Here is a 27,735-nt window from a genome sequence, read left to right as displayed (position 1 = left end):
AATAATATAAAATATAGTTGATTCTTTTTATAATTAATATTAATAATAACATAAAATATAGTTGATTTTTATATTTTTTTATATCATGATAAGTGTTTTCATGCCAATTTAGATTTATTATCCATTTATTTTATAAAAAGTTATTGGTTAATTTATAACAACTAATTTAATATAATATAAAAATTTGTCAATATTATGCAAGCCATTTTATATCAGGGTACTAACAACTCTAACACTGAATGAATTTATCAATACTTATGCTAAAATTAAAATTACAAATTTGTGAATAAATTAAATGGCTAGTAAATCTTTATAGGAATCAATTCATAATAAATATCTAAACACCTACTTCATCATACAATTCAATATTGCCAAAGTTTTATAAAATAAAAATGAACTGAATTATAATTTAATCTAAAATTATTATTAATATTATTATTATTAATGCGAAAATGAATTAATATATAAGTTAAATATATACACATTTGAAAGCAGATATAAAAATTTTCCAATGATAAACACTACAGAAATTTTAAATTTGTAAATAGGTTTTGTTAGAATACCATGTACAAATAGCACAGCTTATAACATATGTCATTTCATATGACACTTATCTATATGATTTTTTTTTAATTAATAATATTAATTGAAAAAAAAAAAAAAATTCAAATAAATTTTATTGCAATACCATGTAATTAGTACTGAAATAAATTTAGAAATTTGATTTATATATAAGATAAAAAATTATTTTAGAATATTCTATGCGGCCACAAACAAATACAGAAACATGGATATTCATATTAAAAACTTCAATAATTAATATAATATGACTGAAGATAAATTTATGAAACTGCCGAAATTAAAGACTTGCATAGTGGTAGTATCCGCATATGAACCTTAATGGAGAATAATGTTAAAGCGAATAATGGAGAATAATGTTAAAGCGAATAGTGATTTTAGTATGTTCAAAACAAAAACAGTACTAAATGAAATTACTGTGACCAAAACGTAAAAGGAAAATACAAGACCACGCAATACTTTTATTATCTGAAGAAGACGTGAATAGTCACTGGCCGGAATAGCACATCATCAACTAAGCTATATGAAGCCTATGACTTTTATTTAAACATGGAGATTAGATAGATGTGTATTGCACAGTTCAGTACAATAGTTGATACCAAACGCTGTCCTCCTCGTAGTGGATGGAACAGTCAGCAAGCCGAACAAGAGCCCCGATGGCGTCGCTACAAATGCTTAAAATGTGGGTAGCAAGATATGTTTCGCATAGGGTGCAATCAATCCCAGAGATTGACACATTGCAAACCCCACGCCCATAGGGATATGGCGCACCCAAAATTCCTTGACTTGATGTTATGTGGTTGTAACCGTTCGTGGCAGTGTTAAGCGCCAGCGGTGTGAGCACACTGTCCAGACTAATAATATAAGGACTTCCTGTTGGGATCCTCTGCGTGTCACTCTGAGACGATACAAAGGTTATATTCGGCGCGCCTGCAGCACTGCCCCGCACCAGGGCCAGTACCATTACTGCTAACGCAAAGCCAAATGACCTCATCGACATGGCTGCCTGGAATGATATATAACCTCCAATAAACTCTCCGATTGACAAGCGCTATTGAGATGCTTATGAATGTGTGGAGGGCGCCTCCATTTATAGCCCTCGCGGGGATGTGTAACGCCCTGGCGTCTTGGGCAGGGCGCGCTCCACACCTCACACGGCAAAGACTTGACTCGTGGGCGAAACGGGCAGGTCGACCCGTGCACGGTGACCCGATGGGCGGTTGGCGGATAGCAGTTGGGCGTGGCTTGGTACGCGGGTGCAGTCACCCGACCGGGCAAACATACGCACGAGACAAGTTCGGGAAGACGGACGATGGACCGGGCGACATATTGGTAGGGCGACCCACGGGCGCACCACACACGATGGGCGGGCGGCCCATGGGCGACCCGCGCCGAAGGACGACATGACCGGGCAAGAACACACGACAGTGTAAAGGCGCGGGCAGAGTTCGGTGAGGCGCGGCAGAATACACGGGCGGAAGTTGTATAGCGGGCGAGCCGGTGGGCGTCCCCGCCGTGCGACGGACGAACGAAACGGAACAGCGGGCGGAAGTTGTATAGCGGGCAAGCCGGTAGGCGTCCCCGCCGTGCGACGGACGAACGGAACGGACAGCGGGCGGAAGTTGTATAGCAGGCGAGCCGGTGGGCGTCCCCGCCGTGCGACGGACGGACGAAACGGAACAGCGGGCGGAAGTTCATGTAGCGGGCGAGCCGGGTGGGCGTCTCCGCCATACGACGGACGAACGCGTGGAACAACAAAGGCGGGCGTGCAGCAAGGACGTGCGGCGGGCGAGGAACCAGCAGTAATGCGATGAAGGGACGAGCCAGCAGCGACATAACGTGCGCGCCCATACACTTAACAAATAAGGCGATGACAGCTCGAAGGTTTATAAGGGGCGAGGGCGGCCTTGCCTTAAGGCAAGGGCCGACCTGCCCATAAATTATTAAAGGGCTTCAAACGCATAAAATTGGGGGTCGGCCTGGGCGTTGACACCCCTCAAACAAATGAGCTAGAGAGCATATATATAAGCGAACGCTAAGGTTCATTTGAGCAAGCAATCAACCAACGATCACGCACTTCGCTCTCTTGGTGCTCGCTCTAGAGACAAGAACAGTGAGTGCGCAATTCTTATGCGCACTTGGTGAAAAGAGTGCGCAGTACAACCGAGATCGATTCGAAGGTCGAAGAAGGTCACGGTGAACGGTTTAGTGCAGAAAATAACGTGGTGGAGTTTGAGAGCTCGGGTGAGCTCGTGCCTACCATGGGTATCTTTGTATTGAATTGTTGTAACGACAATTTGCCTTGATTGTAATCTTTAAGTATTGGTCGTGGATTCTAGCCCGGCATACTTGTAAATTGAAGATCTTCATATATAATATATTGGGCGGACTCTGACGGGAGTTGCCCCTCCCATTCTAAGTTATTGTTGCAATTGTCTCTCGGTTTTAAATTGCATATAATGATGTTATGAATGTATGTGAAGTTTTATGAAGATTAATATTTACGGTTACAAGTAAAGGCATGTTTATATCAGTTTAAGGTTGGTGATATTGGTTAAGGCGTAGTCTATGAACGTGAACTTGACAAAAGTGAACGTTCGGTAGTGCCGCACCCTGCCGGGCACGGCGAAAAAAATTGGCCGTAGACTGGGGGCGTGACAGGTGGTATCAGAGCTCGGTCTAGAGCTGGTGAGCAGGGCTACTCACACCCTTGGAGAATCAACAATAAAGCATGGCAAGTTTGGAAGCAGGAAGAAGGAAGCTCTCGCTTACCTTGGACGAGTGGAAGAAATTGAGGGAAGAGAGACCCCGAATCCGCGAAGAACTTAAAACCTTGAGAAAGAATATCGAAGGACTTCTCCAACTTAGTTGGGCAATGAAGCAAGTTATGTCTGATACCGACGAAGGGAAGGATGTCCGACTTGGTGATCTTAGTCTTCAAGAGCTCTATGACAAAAGAGCCCGATTGAAGGAGGAAAGTGACCAAGTGGAAGCTGAAATCGAAAGGAAACTTCTCAGTAAAGAAGTTGTCGTAATTGAACAAGAGGAGCTCGACCATATTGACAAGATGGGGACTCACTACCGTGAGCATCCAGAAGATACCCGGAAGTTTAACTCTATGGACTTGGTCGATGAGCACACGATCGGTGCATTTGAACAAGATCCGGTAAAGAGAGAGCTTGGGACAAGTCAAGTCAAATCAGGATCGAATTCCTCGAAAGAACCAAGTGAAGGAGTAAGATTTCTTAAGAGAAGTGTCGAAAAGAGACATGAATCTATCAACTCTTCTGAGGCTGAATTTCTGAAGCAGGTTGCTGAGATAAGGTGCAAAACAAAACCAGCAAAGGAAGACGATTCCTTGAAGTTAAGTTTCGTACAAGCAACCGTGAAGGGGAAAAGACTTGCAGCCTTGATTGATACGGGAGCTACTCATAGTTTCGTAAGCAGGAAGGCAGCAAGATCTTTTGGAAGGAAAGCAAAGATGGAAGGAGAATACAGCGCGGTCAAGGCAGTTAATTCTTCCATTAGAGCTGTCGATGGTGTGTTGAAAAACACCTCGGTGAAGGTTGGATCATGGTTCGGGAAGCTGGATTTGAGGGTCGTGGACATGGACGATCATTCTATGGTGTTGGGACTAGACTTCATGAGGCTTGCTCAAGCCATACCAATGATGACCCGGGACCTTCTCTTAATCACAGCTGGAGGAAAGAATGTGTTGGTACCGATGAATAGAAGAAGTTGCTTGGGATATAGACCAAGAATGGCTTCTATGACCTTATATCCCAAGGATCCGAATGTAAGACATGAGGATGTGGAACAAAGAGGACTTGGGAATGTGGTCCAAACAACGAAGGAGAAGAAGCTGATCGACTTCGTTGCAAAGGCCGGAAAGGAGAACAAAGGAAGTGGGGAGAGGACCTCACGAACTTGGAAACAATTGTTGGGGGCATACTCTACTAAAGGTCTTCACGAGAAGGTTGTAAAGGAGGCAAGCCCGAGCGCTACTCCAAAGGCAATAATCAATGAAGATTATGAAGGTAGAGACCCTGCTGGGATAGTGGATTTTTGCAGATATGCTATGGGCATATATGACTTTCAGTTAACAAAGAACAAGCTAGAAGAGCTTGGGTGTACACATAGGGAGGTTGAAGCTGTCACTACAACAAAACCAGCGATTTGCGCCAGATTTAGCGCCAGATTTTAGTGCATTTTTTTTGTAATTGTGATGAGCAACCTGGCGCTAAATCTGGCTCTATTGTACAATTTTTAAAGCGTCCTTTTTTGCACCTGATTTTGCATCCTTTTTCACGCTAGATTTTGCATCATTTTTTACACCAAACTATGCATCATTTTTTGCGTCAAATTTTGAACCAAGATTTGCATCTTATTTTATGACAGGTTTTGCTTCTAGTTTTGTGTCATTTTTTGCATCTATTTTTCATTCTCTTTTGCTTCCTATTTTGTGTCATTCTTTGCTTCCATTTTTGCACCATCATTTGCATCAAGTTTACACTGTATTTTGAATCCAATTTAACATCTTTTTATGCATCCATTTTGTGTCAGTTTTTGCATCTAGTCTTACGCCAGGTTTTGTATCTAGTCTTACACTAGTTTTTGCTTCTATTTTTGCACCAGCTTTGGTGCCTATCTTTGCACCATGTGTTGAATTTGATTTAGCACCAAATTTTGCATCCATTTTTGTGCCCATTTTTGCATCTTTTTTTGGACCATTTTTTACATCCACATTTACGTTTGATTTGTCTCCATTTTTCCCATCTCATTTTGCACCATATTTTGCGTCATTTGTTTCATCCAATTTTGCATCATTTTTAACACCATCTCTTGCATCTAATGTTACATCATTTTGAGCATCCAAATTTGCATTTATATTTGCATCTTATGTTGAGTCATGTGTTGTGTCCACCTTTGCATCTTATTTTGTGTCTAATGGTACATTCAATTTAGAGCCATTTTTTACGTCTACTTTTGTATTTGTTTTTGCACCAAGTTTTGCATCCAATTTTAAGCTATTTTATGCCCCTTTTTGCATCATTTTTTTGTGTCTACTTGTGTCCAATGTTGCACCATTATTTACACCGACTTTTTCATCCAATTTTGCATTTTTTTGGTGTCTAGTTTTACATCGTTTTCACCATCCAAATTCGCATCTTTTTTTGCCTCATTTTGTGTCCACATTTGCATATAATTTTGTGTCTGAGTTCGAGCCTAAATTTGCATGTGATTAGGAATCATTTTTTACATCCAATATGGCATCCTTGGTTTCACCTTTTTTCAGCCCCATTTTGCATCTTGTTTTATGTCTTTTCTTACATCTTTTTTTTTTTTCTTTTTTTGCACCCAAGTTTGCATCTCAAATTTACACCATTATTTGCATCATCATTTGGCATATTAATTTGTAACGTTTTTTGCTTCTTTTTAACGCTCAACTTTGCATCTTATTTTACATCTAGTTGTTGTCTTTTTTTGCATCTAATTTGGTGCCCATTTATGTGTCCTTGTTTTTGCCCAATTTGATATCCTTTTGTATGCCATGTTTTGTTCCCTTCTTTGTGTCAACTATTGCACAATTTTTCACTTCTAATTTAAAACACTTTGTATGTCAATTGTTTGCATTTTGTATTAATTCCTAGTTTAACATCCAATTTTACTTTCAATTTTGCATCCATGGTTACATCCGCATTTGACTTCTTATATAGAGTATATTTTTCTTTACATATATGACCCCCTTTATAGATTCATAGTGAAATATATGATAGTTTCTAAATATCATTAAAGCAGATATCACAATTCAAAATCATTTGTAAAGAAATTTAAGAGAAATTGACAACATCCATCCAAAAAAATAACAATGTGTCATTAACAATTTTCAAAACATGTATAAAATAGCAACATAATACTAATAAAATCAGTATTATTTTTAATCAAAACAAGTAAAATTCAAATATGATTAACAAATCAAAATATTTCATGAATATCGTTATTCTACGATAAATTAACAACATACATAAATCAAACTCATCGTATGATTACAAAATCAAAATGTCTCATTGATATAGGGTAAATTCACAACACCCATCTAAACATAACAATGTCATTCTACACAATAATTTCTTCATAAAAAACAATGCATGTGCATGCCTAGCTACCACCACCAAGATCATCGTCATGATCATCTTGACCATCCTCATTACTCTGATCCACATCATCACCAACACCGCAACTATCATCATCATCTCCTCCTTCACCACCATCATCCTCATCCTCATCCTCATCATCTCCTGATATATGTTGAACATAATTTGGATCATCGTCTTGGCAATCATTACCTATAGCATTCTGACAAAAAAAATCAATATTACATGTTAGTATTAATTACATAACACAACACATGTTTTTGTTATACAATGTTAACCATAAAATGAGGTAAGATATAATATCTAATAGTACTAAAAAATAAAATGAAAATATGGTTTAAAAGTATATTGGAAATCCAACTAAGATTACATACCATAGAGTCCATCCAAACAACAAATTCAACCCATCTCTTTTGCTGCAGCACCTCCTTTTCCAAATGATTTGGAGGTCTTCCATATTTTAGTTCCTATCAATCAGTAAATAGGGAGAAATTAGATAACAATGACTTTCTTCTAGTACAAAATTTATTAAAAAAATATCACATGTTTAATATACTTACAAAGGTTGTTATCAGTGCTTTTAAACCTTTCTGGCCACTACGATGAGTGACTTTTGTCTTGGTTAACCTCGCCTTGGATGCCTTGTCCTTAAACATAAACCAATTCAATTTATTTTCACACAAATACATGTCTAAGATACTTATAAGTATTAATACATTCTAAATAATGTTTAATGAAAAATTCAATACCTGAATTTTTATTTCATATATCTTATTTATAACATTTTAATGATTACAATAATACTCTTGTTACCAGATATTGTCAGAAGAAATCTTACAAGACCGCTACCTAAGAACATTGGACAGTTGAATGCATTAGTTAACATGTTTGAAGAATTCTATCTTCAAATCTAGATCCATCTCATGTGATTCCCGTATGTGGTATAAATTGTCTTGAAGGTACCTGCATGATTCGACACAAAGCTATTCAGCACAATCGTTAACAAAAAACATCACAACTGCACAATATGAACGGTGCATCAAAATTGGCATTCACACGTCTAAGGTCTTTTTGGCATATCTGGTGTGGGTATAAAAGGTTTCCATTAAATCTCGTAAGCCTTTTTAACTATTATAAATAAACCACTAAAGTAAAACAAACAAATCAGTTATAAGAACTGAAAAGAAAGCTTGAAAAAAGATTAACATTTTCTAAAAGGCAAACACTAGAACACACTTCAAAATACTTTTCCTAAAATACTTCTTCAACCTGGCATCAAATTTGAAGGGCATGGTCATATTTCAATATGAAGTCATACTATATTTTCAACCCTTCTATGTTGGCAAGTTAATTCTAATGTTCCACCAAGACTCCGGGATAGGGAGATGCATGTCTGGGGTGATGCACAGGGGGGGCGTGTGAGAGTACCCTCAAATTTTAGGTAAAATTAGGGGGCAGGGGGATATGGGGGTATATAATTTTTTTAATATATATATATTCAATAATGAAAGCATAAATACATTGATCCGTACATGATTGAATTAAATAATGAAATACACTGATCCATACTCATCATTCATACTAATACATACATCATTCATTCATACACCACGAGATTCAATAATGAACTAGATTGATCCATATTCATCATTCATTATTCAACATTCTAGAATCTAAATTGATTTAAAAATTAAATTCATCATTCATCATTCTAGATTCTAAATTGATTTAAAATTTAAATTCATGATTCTAGAATCTAATTAGTACTAACCAAAATAGACTATAGTAGATACTTAAGCCTGAAGATTGGAATAGTAAATTGATATAACTCAAACTCAAAAAAAGTAAAGAGTGAAAGTCAAAGAATCAGTCTAAGGTCATCCATATCTAAAGTCAAGACTCGAAAGTTAAAATTGACGATTAAAAATGGCCAATGAGCATTTTAGGAGTGCCATGGAGGAGGTGCAACAGTTAACTGGTAAGTCAAATAGTGCTGCGCAGCAAGCTGAGTAGACATAAGCTGGGTAACTCGAATGAGTGAGTTAGAGATTGCAAATTAGTTTAGGTTTTGATATTTGTTATGTGTTGTTCTTTTTAATTTTAATTTTTTTTTATGGTTGTTTTATAATTTTTTTTAATTTCTATATTACAACAGTTACTAGAAAAAAAATTAAGCAGAACATGGCCCCCCTCAAAAGGGGTGCTTTTGGGCTTGGTGCTCTTGATTAAATGGTAGTTCCAAACCCTTATATATAATAGAGCCCAATGGAAACATCGCAATTCGCTCATTCCTGAAATCCTAAAAATTGTTATGTCTGATGCATTTTGAGTGGAATCTGAAATTTACTTTCTCCATATGAAATAAAATGAGGTCAGAACCACTCTCAAACATCCTAAGTCAATTAATAGGGCCCTAGGGTTGAATGTTGAGCTTTCCCACTCATAAATTATTGTTTCAAGCAAAATTAAGGGGGAGCACCTAGCCCTTTTTTAGGGGAGCTGCCCAGAAGCACCCCTTTTGGGGAAACACATCCCCACAGTAGGGAAACGTTTCCCCCTGCGTCTCCCTGTGTCTCCCTAAAAGGGGGCGTGGGGAAACGTGTCCCTGAGCATCTTCCCATCCTAGGTGTGTGGGAAGCGTGGATACGTGCACCCCACCATAGGGGACACATCCTCATGGAACACTGGTTAAAATAAACTATTGTTTTCTTACAAAAGCAAAAAATGGATCAAAATTTTAACTATTTCGTATTTTATGTTTAGCACAATTGCAAGTCGTGTGGTAGTACTAAAATAGGATAGATAAACAGCAGTGTTTTTTATAATCACTACATAGTCGAATTCCTATCAATCTTATGTGGAAATGATGTAGCTTGAAGTATCTAAATGCAGTACCAAAGTAGAATTGATACCAATAACCAAACAAGGCAGTGACAGCACAAACAAAATGGAGTAGTCTACCTAGGCGGTAGAATGGCCCGGTTTCCGGTACCGCCCGGAAAAATCTCCGACTCTGGCCACCGGCAATTTCTCCGCTCCGCCCAGCTCCGCCACCCTTAGCGACCTCCGCCCAGCTCGGCCACCGTCGAACACTGACAGGTTCTGACATACATTCTGATTTCCATAGCGTCTTGCCGCCTGGAAGTGGAATTTGAATTTGGAAACAACCCGCCTTCTGCTCCCTCACCAATTCGACCCAGCATCCCTTGCAGTTCACCAGGTAACCAGATCATTTTGGAAAACCGGCTCCGCTTTCTGCCCTATGCTTTCTACGCTGTAGGGATCAGTTGCGTGCTCAACGTTTGGGGTTACAAATGTGCACTCTGCTACAGTTATGGCTAAAACATTTGCATCCAGGGTGATGGGGTTTGGATTCACTGAAATGGCGAAATCTTCGAGATTTGAAGTGAAAAATTAGGTACCGGGTTTAGTGGTTCTCAGCATGAACATGAGTCTAACCCAGCAACTCAGCGAGAGGATGGAGCTGCCAGAAACAAAGTCACTAGCTAGACAGAGCACGGAAAAACAATCAGAGGGAAGCCAGAGTGAATCCAAGGTCAAAATAGGCTCAGAAACTGGAGGGCTTTCTGCAATAACCAATTGCAAACAACAAGAAGTAGAATGGAATAAAGTCATGAGAATGTGGGAGGCCCATTCGGAGGGACACATTAGGTTATCCAATGAACAGATGACAGTTCTGAATGCCGTTTCAAGAGGGGAATATGTGTTTCTTACAGGCTGTTGAGTGGGTTAATGGGCCAGATTGTTGATTTTGTTAGGGATGATATGCAGTTGAGAGCTATTAGTCCAACAGGGTTCTGGCCAAAGGTGAGATTTCTATATGGGGTCGAAAGGATTATCACATCAGAATCCTGGCATGTTTATGAAGGTGAAGTGAAAGTGGCTACCCGAACACAGGTGCCATTAATTTTAGGATGGACTATTACTGTGCACAAGTGCCAAGGGATGACATTGGAGAGGTTGGAGACAAATCTTCAGGCATTTGATTATGGCATGGGATATGTAGCTCTTTCCCGCGTGAAGAGTTTAGATCGGCCGAGGTTTACAAGATTTAAACCATCTAAGATCAAAGCACACCCAAAGGTGCTTGATTTCTATCAGAAACTTACCAGCAGTGGGGGCCTACATCGATGATAAAGAAACGAAACGAATCCCCTACCCAGACTTCACAGTTTTGGTGAAATTATTAGCCTTCACACATCTCCAGTAATTTGACTTGGGTTTCAATATTTATTTGTGATAGGGAGATGGTAGTATTATAGAAGCTATCTACTTGAATCTGGTTGAACATCCTACTGTATATCGATCTCAATTTGACAGAGAAGTTGTTTTCTTAAAACCTGAGAAGTACAGTAATGACTGAGTTATCAAGAAGATAAACTTTTGCAATCTGGTAATGTTATTATGGATTTTGGTTCGATGTTCAAACACTATGTTAAAGATATATATCAGTTATAATTAATCTTAGAGTATTAAGTTTCTAGTCCAACGATCAGAAAGTAGGAAGGCAGAAATGTTACTGTCCCCTATTTTTGGTTATATGCGAGAGTATTTGATATTATGTTACATTTTGTTTACATAGGCGTATGGCATTGTCACCAGACCTGATTATTGCATCATATTAACTAATTACCACACCTTATTATTGCATCATATAACTTATTTTTCATATATATACTGACGAAATGTTTGACGAAATGCCTGAGAAGATTTCATTGCCTTAGAACAAAGAAAAGGCAGTGAAATCTTCTCAGGCATTTCGTCAAACATAGGGTTGTGTACTATGGAGAGAAAAATAGGTGGTCTAGAAAAATAGGAGTAGATATACACTAGGAGAGAGGGAGATGCCCTTCATCAAGCAAAAGGGCGTCAAGTAGGAGGGGCAGAAGGGAACAATCTGCATCTGATGTTGCCCCAGATGGAGATGCAAATCCAAGTGAGTCTAAAAAAGGGGATGGTGCTTCAATCTGGATCAAGCAATGTGGTTCGGTCACAAAGCTTGTAATCTCTGAGCATTATTTGGCAGATGTGTTGTCTGAGAAGGCCCACCATGAGAGCAGCAGGTCTGGTAGGCATAGCAGGAGGATGAGCCGCGTCGGTGTGTGGAGACCCCATTTGGAGAGTATTTCTGAGGTTGCTGCTCTCTGATGGATTGAGTTGATTGTTAGATCAGAGCATTGGAAGCTCAATTTTAATTTCAATTTTATTTGGTGGTTTAGAAGACAAGAAGATTATGTGAGCTCTAAGGAAAAACAACAGGTGGTTTGGCCTTTTTTAGGGACTCTCTACTTTTGGGTGCAATGAATTCATTGTGCCAAAAGTTCCTCACAGAGATCCATTACTACCCACAAGGTTTCTTATGATCCCTAATACCCCTCTTGGGGTGAGCAGCATATTTACCATTGAAAAATTGGGCCTCATATGAGGTTGCTGCCAATTACAGCTGTATATGAGAGTCTGAAGAAATTGCACAGAGCTTAGATGAGATGTACAGTAGCCTTCTGGCTTTCCCTTTGTCTTTAAGTGTGAAGATCTTGTCACATGGCTTGAAATTTCTTCTTCAATGCTGAAATTGGGATCTCATCTGATGTTACCAGTCTGGAATTGAAGGCTTGAAAAGGTTGAAAATCTTTCAGGGCTACAATCTTCTGAAATGGAAGTGTGTCTCTTTTGGGCATCAGCAGCCTCAGGCTAACTTTTGATGGTGTTGGTGTGTTGTGTGTGAGTGATAAAGAGATCTGATTTATTATAATTATGTTTCTTCTTCCTTGTAAATACCCAATACAGGTGTCCTCAATGGAAAATTGTTAATCTCTTTCTTGGGTTGATGCAATGAGCATTACTATTATGATGTAGAGGTTCGTTGTTTCTGTAATTATGGATCTCAAAAGAAGAGTCAAATTGATGGGAAAGTTTCTCAGAGAAGATATCCATCCATTAAAAGCCCAACTGCACCTCCAATTCTTTTCTCAAGATACAAATAAGGACGGACTGAATTGTGACAGCAGCTACTTTATTAATTTTCATTTTGTTTCTTTCCAATGAATGAATTCAGTTCTGCTACAAAACCAGGGCTTCCAGCACAAATGTGTGTTATTTTATGCTTTGTACCAGGTCTTGCCGGATATTTATAGTAAAAAATGCATGCTTTCATAACTAGACATGGAATCATAAAGCTACATACCTCATAATCACACATACATGAACAACCATAAAGCTACGTACTAACTCATAGTCACAAAATTGACAGAGACCTCCATCTTGAGTGAATGAAAGAAATTTCCTAACTAGACATGGAATCATAAAGCTACATACCTCATAATCACACATACATGAACAACCATAAAGCTACATAATACCTTATAGTCACAAAATTGACAGAGACCTCCTTCCTGAGTGAATGAAAGAAATTTCCTAACTAGACATGGAATCATAAAGCTACATACCTCATAATCACACATACATGAACAACCATAAAGCTACATACTACCTCATAGTGTCACAAAATTGACAGAGACCTCCTTCCTGAGTGAATGAAAGAAATTTCTAATTAGACATGGAATCATAAAGCTACATACCTCATAATCATGCATACATGAACAACCATAAAGCTACATACTACCTCATAGTCACAAAATTGGCACAGACCTCCTTCCTGAGGGAAGGAAAGTAATTTCCTAACTAGACATGGAATCATAAAGCTACACACCTCATAATGACACATACATGAACAACCATAAAGCTACATACTACCTCATAGTCACACATACATAAACAGAGTGGTAATGCTTATTGACACCATGCCAACAATGGATAACCTGACATTTGATGACTTTGGACCGGTCTCTTCCTGAATGAAATAAAGTTATTTCCTAGACATGGAATCATAACGCTACATACCTCGTAATCACACATACATGAACAACCATAAAACTACTTACTGCCTCATAGTCACACATACATAAACAGAGTGGTAATGCTTATTGGCACCATGCCAACAATGGATAACCCGACAGTTGATGACTTTGGACCTCGTTGTTTGATTTAGATTCATAATGCTATTGGACGGTCTCTTCCTGAATGAATGAAAGTAATTTCCTAGACATGGAATCATAAAGCTACATACCTCATAATCAACATACTACCTCATAGTCACACATACATAAACAGAGAGTGGTAATGCTTATTGGCACCCTGCCAACAATGGATAACCCGACATTTGATGACTTTGGACCTCGTTATTTGATTTAGATTCATAATGCTATTGGACCTTATGGTTACCAATATACAAAGGGATAAACATGTTTTGAATGAATGTTACCTATCAATTTCCATGGCTCTATGATTGTTGGGATTTGAAACTGGGTCATCATTATAGCAATGACAAATCTCAAATCTCAACCCCAAGATCATGGTGCAACAGACAAAAAAATTGGGGTAATTAGTCTATTCTATATTACCAATTCTAATTGATATATTGATGAAGATGCTTTTCACGTTTGTCAAAAATCATAACAGGTGTTTTCAAATAACAACATTCACATTGTTTATTTTGAGTTTGTGAAGTGTTTGGTAAAGGCGTAACTCCATGTTCATGAGTCACCAACATTTTCACCATGTCTTGGAAGGTCTGCTCCAATTGCTTATGGGAATTCATTTATTGGAGTCATTGTAATACAGGGCACTCTCTTAATCACTCTCTCTTAGAAATTTGCTTTGAGATAGAAGACAGAGAGAATGGTAAACCGTACCGACATTAGCCCATACAAGAACAGTTAGGCAAAATCAGGTCATGGAATTATGGGACATTCAGATTTTGATCCTCATACTATCTGGTTGGATAAAGAGGATCAAGCACATATTGGGATCATTCACAGTATATACTATCACTCACATCTATATAGAAGTCAACATGGGGTAGATAAATTGTCAAATGATTACATTGGAGAGCCCTATGGAATCATGAAATACAGATACACAGTGGACAACACTACATGGGATGAGGGACTGCTCAGCCTTCCGTGACACTTTTGGTCAGAGCAACATACCCTTTATGTTTTTTGGTATTTTCAGACAACACAAATATATGCTAATGAAAGTATATGGATAGATAATCTTAGAAACTTATTATGCATATCAGAAGAGAGAATATAAAAATCAATGATATTTGAAGGGGATTTCTGTTTCATAGTTTTGACAAATGACATATATGGCAATTATTACATAGTGAACTAATTTCTGCTAATTGCATGAAGATACAATGCACATGTACTGGTTTTTATTTTATAATAAAATCAGTGTTTTTTTCCTCCGAAAAAAGTCGTTCTACCTTGTATATTTATGAAAAATAAGTTAATATGATGCAATAATAAGGTGTGGTAATTAGTTAATACGGTGCAATAATCAGGTCTAGTGACAATGCCATACGCCTATGTAAACAAAATGTAACATAATATCAAATACTCTCGCATATAACCAAAAATAGGGGACAGTAACATTCCTGCCTTCCTACTTTCTGATCGTTGGACTAGAAACTTAATACTCTAAGATTAATTATAACTGATATATATCTTTAACATAGTGTTTGAACATCGAACCAAAATCCATAATAACATTACCAGATTGCAAAAGTTTATCTTCTTGATAACTCAGTCATTACTGTACTTCTCAGGTTTTAAGAAAACAACTTCTCTGTCAAATTGAGATCGATATACAGTAGGATGTTCAACCAGATTCAAGTAGATAGCTCCTATAATACTACCATCTCCCTATCACAAATAAATATTGAAACCCAAGTCAAATTACTGGAGATGTGTGAAGGCTAATAATGTCACCAAAACTGTGAAGTCTGGGTAGGGGATTCGTTTTGTTTCTTTATCATCGATGTAGCCCCCCACTGCTGGTAAGTTTCTGATAGAAATCAAGCACCTTTGGGTGTGCTTTGATCTTAGATGGTTTAAATCTTGTAAACCTCGGCCGATCTAAACTCTTCACGCGGGAAAGAGCTACATATCCCATGCCATAATCAAATGCCTGAAGATTTGTCTCCAACCTCTCCAATGTCATCCCTTGGCACTTGTGCACAGTAATAGTCCATCCTAAAATTAATGGCACCTGTGTTCGGGTAGCCACTTTCACTTCACCTTCATAAACATGTCAGGATTCTGATGTGATAATCCTTTCGACCCCATATAGAAATCTCACCTTTGGCCAGAACCCTGTTGGACTAATAGCTCTCAACTGCATATCATCCCTAACAAAATCAACAATCTGGCCCATTAACCCACTCAACAGCCTGTAAGAAACACATATTCCCCCTCTTGAATCGGCATTCAGAACTGTCATCTGTTCATTGGATAACCTAATGTGTCCCTCCAAATGGGCCTCCCACATTCTCATGACTTTATTCCATTCTACTTCTTGTTGTTTGCAATTGGTTATTGCAGAAAGCCCTCCAGTTTCTGAGCCTATTTTGACCTTGGATTCACTCTGGCTTCCCTCTGATTGTTTTTCCGTGCTCTGTCTAGCTAGTGACTTTGTTTCTGGCAGCTCCATCCTCTCGCTGAGTTGCTGGGTTAGACTCATGTTCATGCTGAGAACCACTAAACCCGGTACTCAAATTTTTCACTTCAAATCTCGAAGATTTCGCCATTTCAGTGAATCCAAATCCCATCACCCTGGATGCAAATGTTTTAGCCATAACTGTAGCGGAGTGCACATTTGTAATGGCAAAGTAACCTTGCGAGATCGTATGCCTGAGAAAAGTAGCATCCTTTCTCGCTGCCTGCAGTCTCTGTGAAGCAATTTTTGGTTGAGTAGGTAGTTGCGCGCCTTATTTCCAAATAAGAAGAGTACCCTGCGCGAGGAAGGGGATAAGCAATTGAACATATCGTCTGCACATATTGGCCGATGTCATGTTTGTGTATGTTCCGATTGCAAACATTTATCGATGGAGAGAGCTATTACAACGCAGAGTACATTTTTCAAGAGAATCGAATGCAAATTGTCCCGCGAGTAAATTTTCTAAACCCCAAACGTTGAGCACGCAACTGATCCCTACAGCGTAGAAAGCATAGGGCAGAAAGCGGAGCCGGTTTTCCAAAATGATCTGGTTACCTGGTGAACTGCAAGGGATGCTGGGTCGAATTGGTGAGGGAGCAGAAGGCGGGTTGTTTCCAAATTCAAATTCCACTTCCCGGCGGCAAGACGCTATGGAAATCAGAATGTATGTCAGAACCTGTCAGTGTTCGACGGTGGCTGAGCTGGGTGGAGGTCGCTAAGGGTGGCGGAGCTGGGCGGAGCGGAGAAATTACCGGTGGCCGGAGTCGGAGATTTTTCCCGGCGGCACCGGAAACCGGGCCATTCTACCGCCTAGGTAGACTACTCCCAAACAAAATTTGTTGTAGCATCAAACTACAGAACTGTATTATCTAAATTTTTTCCTGGTAGCACTCTCATTTCCGTAAAATATTTTTAATTCCAATGAACAAAGACTTGCCTGACTCGATAACGAAATTGTGTTCCTTTGACATCAAGGATTTAGAAAAGGATTTAGAAAAGAATTTTAAAAGAACCAATCATAGTAGAAGGATCATTACAGGATCTAAATACTAAAAAATAATCACCATAAAAGAACACTAAACATTAAAAGTTAAAACTAAAGATTGGAGTATCTAAAGAACAGAACCTAATTATTGACAAAAACTAGACATTAAATGAAGGATCGTGGGATCTATGACCCAGTGCCGATAAGAATACAAAATCAACTTCTGCATTCCCCTCATGACCCATCTGGATATGGACTTAAGGAGACCAGAACCAATCTTAATAGATTAATTACAGGATGTAACTGCACAAGCCTAGTACTCCATGAGTCTATCCCCCATCTGCTTATACTAGATATAAACAACACGTTTGTAGAAAGTTAGAAAAATACATTGTACAATCAGGTTGAACTCAATACAAATTCAATTGGACCTACAACACATTCCAGCCACAAAGCTGGAAAGAGCACAATAAAAATAAAAGCAAACATTGAATCTTATCACTGTTGTGGATTTTGTCCTTAGAATGACATGAGACATTCCAAATATGATGCCCAATCTGATATGTTGGCTCTTCTAGCATGGATGCAAAGAGAAAGCAATTACAGTACTTGATCTGTTTTTTATAATATAAGACTATATTTTGCTAAGAAAACAAAGGTATACAAAAAAGCCCACATGCATTACATATCGAATATCATTCCTTCGGGAAAGCCCTAAAAGCCAAGTGTATGTGGAGACTAATATCAAAAGAGGACCTCTGGAATCAGATTCACATTCAGAGATATATTGAGCCCAATTCAGCAGAAGACTGGATTGGAAACCCAAACAAATCAATCAAAAATGCATCCATATTATTGAAAGTACTAACTATAACATTCCCTTTAATAGGCAGATTGCTGGCATGGAAGGTTTGCAATGAGGCTAAGGCGAAGATCAGTATAGACCCATGGATAAGCAGTGGAGCTGAGTACAAGCTGCCAGAAGCAGTGATAAACTCTCTTCAATCTAGACCAGGCAGCTGGACCAGGAAACTCCTCCATTTGCCAGCAGGATTGGAATAGCGCTGAACAGAGAGACGACTCAAAGGCCAAGAAAATATTCAATCAAAAGGATTTATAAACAAATCAAAAGTGTGCCATGCCTATATAAAAGACTCTGATGATGAACATGTCTGGTCTAAAATCCAGCCTTGGGGATTTACACTCCAAAGTTAGGATAAGAATCGTGTACCCTGGATAGACCAGAATGCACACTCTGATGGTGGAAGCGCATCTGGATAAGAACCTTTCAAAAGTTCATTATTTACATGCAGTTGGCAATCTTAAATAGAGCACCCACATAGGAAGTTCTTAAGAGAAGAAATGGATCAAGTCCAAGCAAATGTATCATGTGTAAAAGAGTTGAAAAGAACATAGACCACTTACTGATATTCTGTCCTTAATAAAGGAAATCTGGATGGTTTGACAAGGATAAAGGACTGTGGACAAGGAGGTTATGCTGAAGAGTGCTCTAAAAAGTGGTAGCAAAACTCAGTCCTCAAAGGCCTTCCTCTAATAGTATCATGGGGAATCTAGAAAGATAGAAATGTTGAAATCTTTGAAGACAGGTATATAACTCTTTCAATGTGCCTTCCAAGGTCAGTCAATCTTCTCAAACTTCAAAGCTTTTTCATCAACCCCAACACAAAAAAAGTTGATTCGTGCTCCTATGGACAAATCTGGAACATGGGGATTACTTTGATGGAGCTAGTCAAGGTACCCCCCAAAAAAGGGAAGCCATACGTGTTCTCTATCTCAATAACTCTCACTGTATCAGATTTAAAACAGATTTAGGTGAGGATCAAATAACTACACCGAGCTTATTTCCCTAACAATACTCTAAAAGCTAGCAGCCCACAGTGGCATTTAAAAAAATACCAGTGTTTGTTGGCTCATTGTTGTTAGATAGTGTACCCCAGATCATCTTCTACTAGGTTGGAGCACACATGGCAGATCTGGGCACCTTATATTACAGCAGCATTACACAAATCCATGCAGCATTAAATTCCAAACAGCATAATGATCTGTTGGTGAGAATGCAGCAATAAATAGACAGTAGGAGCACATCACAAATTTTACTATTCCAGCAATAAGGGCACACACATGCATGTATGGACCAGCCATAAAAAGAATAAGATAATTTTATCATTATACTTCAGGTTAAAGATAAAGTGCTAAAGTTAGATGAGTCAGTTCTGTTTTATTTTTCAGTCTTTCTGAATTCATTTTTTATCAGTTAGATAGAGCACAGATCCAGAGATCTAAGTAATATATCTATTTTTATAAACCCTAGGTGTCACTTATAAGAAAGAGTGAGAGTATGGATCTGTAATAGGGTTAGTTTCAGTTCTTACACAAAATCCTTTCTAGCAGATTTTTATTCAGTAGTATTGGAATAGCAGTAACAGGTGTTTTTGACATTGATCTGTGTGTTCCAATGTATGTATTCCAACTGTGTTTGTAGATTTTAGTGAGATTCAGATTGCAGTTTTGATTAGCCTTTAAATTTAGACAGTGTTAGTTTCCACTAGAAGAAGAATCTGTTTACAATGAGTTAGACAAAAATTCATAATGGTATCAGAGAAAGGTTTGTTGAAACATTCTAAAAATCCTTGAATAGATAGTAGGACTGCTACCTATGAAAGGGAGCTGTCAGGAGGCTCCAGGGATCGGATGCTGTGATCCATGCTTGAGAAAAGCACAGTGAAGTTTCAAGTTGTCGGGTTCTTTGTTAGGCTGCTGATCTGTCTTAACTTTCGTTTAGGCGATATTCCAATGCAGTAGTATGGCTACAGTCAATCTCAAATACATGGACAGATTGGAAGGTCCCTCTTAACTTCATCCCAGGGAAGTCTCAGGTAACCAGCCTGCATCCATCTTAACTACAGATCTTCCAAGCATTTGGCGGGATCAGATTTCTTTTCACTCTAAAAGAGGTTTGCACCTCAATAGATTTGATCCCTCTCGACACTCGATAGATCTGGAGTTAAGATGGATCTAGAGTGAGAAATTATTCTTACATAAGAATACCATTAGCAAAACCATGGGTTGTCAAAACCACCAACAATAAATTGACTATTTTACCTCAAGTTTATTTTAATTATTAATTTTATTTTTTATTTTATTTTTTTTTATTTTATTTCATTTCCATTTTATGCAATTTGACTGAGTCAAAATGTTTACATATCAAGACACGACATTACAACATCTCTTCCATACCAGGCTGGTGAGCGCCTCTAGGCACAAAGATATTGTTGGAGTAGGATTTGTCTAACTTCATTGAGAAACTGGTTGTAGAGCCTCCCAAACCTGTGTAATTAGTAAATCATAAAAAGAAGATGGCCAAGGTCAAGTGAGTCATACTTGAATCTATGAAGGATCATTAGATCCCTCACATCACCAAAAAGACCACAATAAAGTACATGTTTGATGCTCTAGTCACTCTATCAGAGTGAGAACAACAAACAGAAGACATTGCTAAGAAATAAGCTTAATCCCTGCAAATGAGTAAAAGGATATTGTAGTTTCCTACTTAATGAAGATTATTGATCTCCATGATCAGCTTGCAGCAATTGAGAGGAGGTGAAGGGTGAAAAGCTAGTACTCATTGCATTAAATAGGTCCTGTTCTTTTTGGAAACTTTTTGGCTATGACATCTAGGCCAAAAAAAAGTTAAAACTTCCCATTTTGAAGAGGCTATGGAATGACTTCAACTAGAAGGAGCAGAATGTTGTCCCCATTAGTAAGATGAAGAAGGGCAACAAGAAAAGAGGAACTAAGAAGGGTTAAAAAGGGAAGAAAGAGAAGCCAGGTTCTTGTAACCAGGGAAGGAAGGACTTGAGCCACATCAAGTGCTTCAAGTGTCAAATGTTTGGGCACTTCGCTTCCAATGTCATCAAAAGAAGGGGAAGGGAAAGCAACTTGTAAAGAGTACAAAAGCATCAGCTCAAGTGGATGAGCTTTCATCCAATCTCAAGATACACTTCTCAATGGTCTCATGCCTGTCATCTGACATCATGTCTGATGTGGACTGGTATGTGGACAGTGGAGCCTGCAAACATACAACCTCTAACAAGAGTACCTTTAGTAGAACTTGGTGATGATGCCACATATCCAGTTGCAAGAGTGGGATCCATCAAGTGATATCCTTAAGCTTACTAAGTTAATGATGTTTTGTATGTACCTAGCTTAACTAAAAATCTCTTTCCAATTTCAGTGATGATAGATCCTACATATATGGCTAACTTTGAAGATCAACAAGTCCTCATCCTAAATTGCAAGGGAATCCTATAAGAACTTTAGGGTATGATAGTGACAACATGTGTGAGCTTTGACAAAAGAGACTAGGTCACTTGCACTAGTGAATGTTGCCAATCTTGAAAAACATGGTGTGGGCATTGCCAATCTTCAAGGTTGAGAAGAAAGGAGTGTGCAAAGGTTGTGCACTTGGCCAGCATGTAAAGGATGTTTTCCTGGCAGTAAACATAGGTCAAGAGGGGTTTCTGACTAAGTTGCCGGAAACGGCTACCTCCAACCCCAAAACGGCGTTTTCCCGTTTCGGATTCGGATCCACGTACGAAACGCCGGAAAAACGTCGGAAAAACGTTTTTTTACCGTTTTTTTTTCTGGAAACGGGAAGTTTTTTTTCACAGCCGTTTTTGAGGCGTTTTTGTCGAAAAAACTTGCAGTTTTAAAAAAATGAAAACGTTTTCAGGAAATTTTGAGAAGTATTTAGAAAATTTAAAAGGTTTTTCAAAAATCGTGAAACATTTTTGGTGAAAAAAAAGCATTTTTGGCAAGTTGGAACATTATCTTCATCTTGGAAGTTGGAACATAGTTGACATGATATAGGCAGACACAAGCAAGACTACCTCCCTTGGCTTTTAAGTTTTTACTGGAACTGTTTTGGTCTAGCACAAGATAGATTCAAAAAACGCAAGACTGATATCAAATATTACCCACAGTTCTTCCAAACAAATCTTCAGCCACCAATAACAGAGGTCTTGGGCAGCTTGAATGGCACAACAAGAGGGGACTAAACCCCCTTTTTAGTAGCATCTTGAACTCCGGAAATAGACTGGAACTGGGTCCTCAAAAGGACAAAACTCAGCCCATTTAAAATGGCAGAACTCAGCCCACAAAGCAACAAACTCGACTAGCAAGTAATAAGAGGTAAACTCGGCCCAGATAACAAGATATATTTAGCCAGAAAAAAAGGAACCCTTGGCTTGATATGAGAAGGTAATCTCTGCCTCTTTGGAGAGTGAACACTGAAACGTTGCTTCAATATGGCATATGTTGAAACTTGAATTGATGATGATCAATCATGAATCATGATAGATCATAGATGATACAGATAATCTAGATTCTGAAATGTGAATGGAATATATGATATTATTATATATTATATATATATATATATATATATATATATTATTATATATTTATTATGTGTCGTTTCCTGCCGTATCGTATCCAGATTTTTTGAAAATTTGCCGTATCCGTTTCAAACCCCGTACCCGTATCCGTTCCCGTATCTGTTTTCTGGTAACTTAGGTTTCTGACCTAATCAACTCAAATGTATGTGGGCCCATCTCTTCAACTTCCTTATCAAGTAACATTTACTATGAATATTTTATTGATGATTCTTCTAGGAAGTCCTAGACTTAATTCACAAAAACCAAAGGAGTTTGATACCTTTTGCATGAAATCAAGAATCAAGAAAATGTTGATAGTTCCCTACAACCCTCAGTAGTTTGGGGCCTTGATTCATGATCTAGTTCTGCTCATGTGTCTCTGTGTATAAACATGTCTCATCATTGTCTATATTTTGAATAGGTATCCTCACAAAATTTTGAAGGATAAGACTGGAGGAATTCAAAAGCCTCAAGTAACACATCTTTGAGTTTTTCAGTTGTCCTATCTACATTCATATTCCAGATGGGAAAAGGACCAAGTTGGAACCTTCTAGTTTGAAGGGCATTTTTGTAGGTTAGAGTGAAACCTCAAAAGCTTATAGAATATACATTCCATCTCAACATAAAGTAGTTGTGAGCAGAGATACCAAGTTTGAAGAAAATGCATGGTCCTCTAAGTCTCAAGAACCTCCAATAGTGACAATGGAGGCAGAAGAGCTTGGTATCCCAAAAACAGATCTGCAGAAATCAAAAAGATCATGAAACGCATACTTAGATCAGCAAGCTTTTGGAAGTGCAAGGGGTGCCTCTTTACCTTCAAGTTCAGCTAGAAAGCCTAGATGGCTAATCTAGACATTAAAAGAGGCAACAGAGTAAGTTGGTGCTCCAACTACTTCCCTTCAAATAAGCCACCCTCCTAAAAAGTTCCCTAGTTATGTTGCACTGATATCTTTCATTATTGAAACAAAACCTTCTAGTAACGGCAGTAAGGAAGCAAGTACTGCAAAATGCCATGATGGAGGAATACATCTCCTCCTAAAGAATGATGGGTAGGAGATAGTGCCTAGACTAGTGGAGAAGTCAATATTTGACTCTAGTTTTTCTTACAACAATCATGCATGGTTAAGCATGCACCAGATAGCAGCATATAAAACTGCAAAGCTCGGTTTGTGGCTGGACGGTTCTCCCATTAAAAAGGAGTTGACTATGAGGAGACTTTTGCTCTTGTTACTAAATATACCTCTATCAGATTTACTATGTCTTTCACAACAATCTTCCATTGGATTTTATATCAAATTTATGTAAAGACAACATTTCTTAATAGGTTGATTAAGGAGTTATATGAATAAACCAACCAAGAGGCTTTTAGGTGAATAGGCTTGAGACCCATGTTTACAAGTTGAAGTAGGCCCTTTATGAGTTGAAACAGGCACCATTTGCATGGCACTCCAAGATTGATGAGTAACTTTCAGATTTGGGTTTCACTGAGACAGATGCAGATTCTAATTTTTACAATTTGGTAGATCATTCTAATCTGCTTGTTTTAGTCCCATATGTAGACAATCTTACACTCACAGGAAGTTAAAAGGAATCCACAAACTGGTGCAGGGCAAAATTGGCAAGAGAATTTGTCATGACTTGAAGCACTACTTGCTGGCTCTAGGGGTGTAGCAAAGTGCAGGTGAAGTGTTCCTTGGACAGAAAAAGTATGTAATTGAAATTCTTAGAAGATTTCAAATGATGGACTGCAAACCCATGGCTACTCCAGTGTATGCAATTGAAATTCTGATGAGATTTCAAATGATGTACTGCAAACCCATGGCTACTCCCCTGTGGTAGTAAATCCATTGTACTTTGCTGATTCTAATTCAGATTTGATGAACATCTGTATAAAGGGAATTGATAGGTTTCCTCATGTACTTAGTTAACACAAGGCCTAACATTTGTTTTGCAGTCAACACTTTCAGTACATGGTGCAGCCTAGGCAAGTTCATCAGGTTGCCACAAAACACAAGTTCTAATACTTGGAAGGGGGCAGTGCATTTTGCACTGAGATATGTTAGTGATGCAGCTTTTTATTCAATGATAATGGAATAGCATTAACAGGGGTTCTCGACAGTGATCTACATGTTCTGTGCATGTTTTCTAACTGTGTCCGTTTATAGGCTCAAACGACATTCAGATTACAGTTTCGATTAGCCTTTAAATTTAGACTGTGCTACTTTCCTGTAGGAGAAGAATCTGTTAAACAAGTGTTACTAAATTCATCAGTTGTTAGTAATTAATTGGATGAATGGCAGTAGTAGAAGATGAAATCAAACGTTCTGTCCGTTTTTATTTCAGAGTGCTTTGAACATGTCTACAAAGAATTAAATGGTGAAGCAGACACCTTGAGGAAGGAAGGACTACAGTTGGCTGAGGGTTCAAGGTTATGAAGTGAAATCAAGGATTGTCATATCTTACACGAACATATTTCTGCATCCTCGAATGGGGATTCTTATGACAGTCAGTATTCTGAAGATGATCCAAGTGCCTCAAAAGAAGAATTCTGAATTTTAGAGAAGATACAGGACCCTTCAATCAATATCAATGCCTTCTTCAGGCTTAGCAAAGAATGTATATTTTCGTTCTGATATTTCTCGAAGCTTAAAGCATTTACAGAATGTATCTCTTTATACTCGGATGAAATAAAAGATTAGAAAAATTGAGGGAAAATATATCAATATCAATCGATATGTAAGCCAATAAATGCGCCAAAAAAAACACAGATTGAAAAAATATGCCTGCTGTGAGTCTGTGAAAGCAAATATAAGCAGCACCTCTTCTGGAAAATGTGAAGCGGAAATACAAAACAAAAAAGACATCGTGATAAGAGAATATGGGTTGAGAGGGACAAAAGAAATCAAGGCTTAGACTCACCTCTATCCGATTGCATATGAGGATCTGAACCAGCCGCATCGGTTATCCAAAAATGCACCTTTGTCCGTGCACCGATCAAGTCAATCCGCCGCCTGGAAAGAAAAATAGCACAATGCAAATATTTTCAAATGCGTCTACCTGAAAAGGGGGCGCGGCGTAAGAGGCCCTCCTGAAACCCCTCGGAGAAGGATATATCTGCGGACCTGAAACCCTGCATCTGATATAACAACCCATTTTAAGATATAAATGTTTTAAAAAGTTAAAGAGCATTGTCGCCGACCCTGAAACCCTACATCGTATATAGAACTAGCATTTGCACAAACCGGTGCAACGTCATAGAAGTAGTGGGATATGGAAGTAAGTAAAAGTAATATTTTAGTAAAATGTTAAATATGTGTTGTATGAATTAATAATTTTATTATATAATTAATAAAAGAATTAATAGAGAAGGGTTATTATTTTAAAATTTAGGATATAATTATAAAAAAAAAAATTGAGAGGAAATATTAGTTTTAAGATCAAAAAAAATTAATTAAAAAGAGCGATAAATTTTAGGTTTAATTCTAAAGCCTCAATGCGAAAGGATTATATTAGAACATCCTAAAAAGTCTTTTAAGAAAAATGGCGATTAAAACCTTTTCCAAATAAATTTTAAAGGTTTAAAGCATAAATATAATAAAAGCCGACATATATATGTAAATAGTAATAGAGAGGTCGACCCCATAAAACTGCCACGTTGCATATTGGGATCTCGCGAGTGGCGTTTTTGTTTTATTGTCCATGACCAAACTTCCGAAGCCTCTAACTTGCGACTTTATTTACACCATATCCATTCAATTTAATTATTTACACCATAACCATTGTAACTTTTAATGTCCATGACCAGACACACGTCTTTAAAACTTGTGATATGAAAGGCGTGACATGGCAACTGTGATATTATATTAAGGTGTGCTATGATGGAGCAGTCGAGTCTGCAACACGTATTGCAATCGGAGGTTTCAAAGTGACAAGGCTTCAAAAGTTGAGATATGGCGGATGCGATATTAATGGCCAAATGTGGAGAATTAATGGTTTTCGATAGAATAAACGCATTCATTATTACTAACGGTTTCTTGAGATTTCGCTCATAAAAGTCTTGGATTATTATGTAATCGGTTATTTGCTAAGTTATTCGCTCTGAATGTTAGTTACTCTCACCCTTGTGTTTCTCTTGACAAGTCAGTCCCAACAAGCATAATTCAACAAAAATGTCTTGGTCGACCAAACCCATGAAGAAACCTGTTGTTCAACAACAATCAGTTGCTCTTCCCCCTGAGTTTGCAGAATTGCTTGCATTATTTACCGATACCACATGCACCTCAAACACCGAACATCTACCTGGGAGGCCACATATCAACTTTTCGAAGATGAAGAGCCGAGAGTCACAGAAAGAGTAGTCATAGCCGAAGATTCATACCCGGTTTCTGATACTACATATAGTGATCTGGCCAATTCATTCCTCCACAGAATTGTTGCTCAGCTGAACATCCTTCCTTACATGGATATGATCACATGTGTTGTTGACCATCTAAACATCGCTGACAGAAACTTTATGACCAAGAGGAACACAATCATCGGCTCTTTCACCAACAAAGATTCGACTCGAATGTACCAGTTGTCGACAGCTCAGAAGAAATATGATAATGACTTCATTGAGAAATTCATGAAGGAAAATCAGGATCAATCTGAAGTCATCAAAGGATGGAGAAGAGATGCCAGCAAGCACAAGCGAGAAAATATGGGTATGCATTCTATAGCTTCTCTTGTCGGTCCATATTGTTATGTTGCCACTATGATATGTAGATTATTTGGTTATGTCAATACCCAAAATTTTCAGACCAGTGGGTACCCTTGATTGATGCAGCTATGTTATGGACTGGGGGACTGTTCTATCTAATAATTTAAGTATCCAAATCCTAGATTATAGGAAGAACTGTAGTTTTTTTATTCTAGAAAACATTGTTCCCCCATTTTACATGAGTGCCTATGTAATGGATGTTATTTTATTTACTTCTGA

The 27,735-nt window shown here is 38.1% G+C and overlaps 1 protein-coding gene and 1 pseudogene across 4 annotated transcripts; both read right to left on the bottom strand.

Moving 5' to 3' along the window:
• Positions 1 to 1,159: 1,159 nt before the first annotated feature.
• Positions 1,160 to 1,543, bottom strand: LOC149176593 (antifungal protein ginkbilobin-like protein pseudogene; annotated as a pseudogene).
• A 5,025-nt stretch (positions 1,544 to 6,568) lies between these two features.
• On the bottom strand, positions 6,569 to 25,880 carry LOC149176592 (uncharacterized). Of its 4 annotated transcripts, XM_089419944.1 has the most exons (6): positions 25,677 to 25,880; positions 13,202 to 13,280; positions 7,573 to 7,697; positions 7,295 to 7,381; positions 7,109 to 7,201; positions 6,569 to 6,926 (listed from the first exon to the last, which is right to left on the bottom strand). In XM_089419944.1, exons 3-6 carry the CDS (start codon positions 7,618 to 7,620, stop codon positions 6,645 to 6,647), a joined length of 510 nt encoding a protein of 169 aa, XP_089276070.1. In that variant the 5' UTR covers positions 7,621 to 7,697; positions 13,202 to 13,280; positions 25,677 to 25,880; the 3' UTR covers positions 6,569 to 6,644. The 4 variants fall into 4 exon arrangements, 3 of the variants coding, with proteins under 3 accessions (XP_089276070.1, XP_089276069.1, XP_089276071.1); XM_089419943.1 differs by lacking the exon at positions 13,202 to 13,280; XM_089419945.1 differs by lacking the exon at positions 13,202 to 13,280 and having other exon boundaries at positions 6,576 to 6,936; positions 25,677 to 25,870.
• Positions 25,881 to 27,735: the final 1,855 nt, after the last annotated feature.

The sequence above is a fragment of the Pinus tabuliformis genome, chromosome 4_1 (genome assembly GCF_031772625.1).
Source record: "Pinus tabuliformis cultivar Carrire ecotype Pingquan chromosome 4_1, CPIR1, whole genome shotgun sequence".
Lineage (NCBI taxonomy): Eukaryota > Viridiplantae > Streptophyta > Pinopsida > Pinales > Pinaceae > Pinus > Pinus tabuliformis.
Note: the sequence above shows the minus strand (reverse complement) of the source record. Positions and strands in the feature narration are given on the sequence as shown.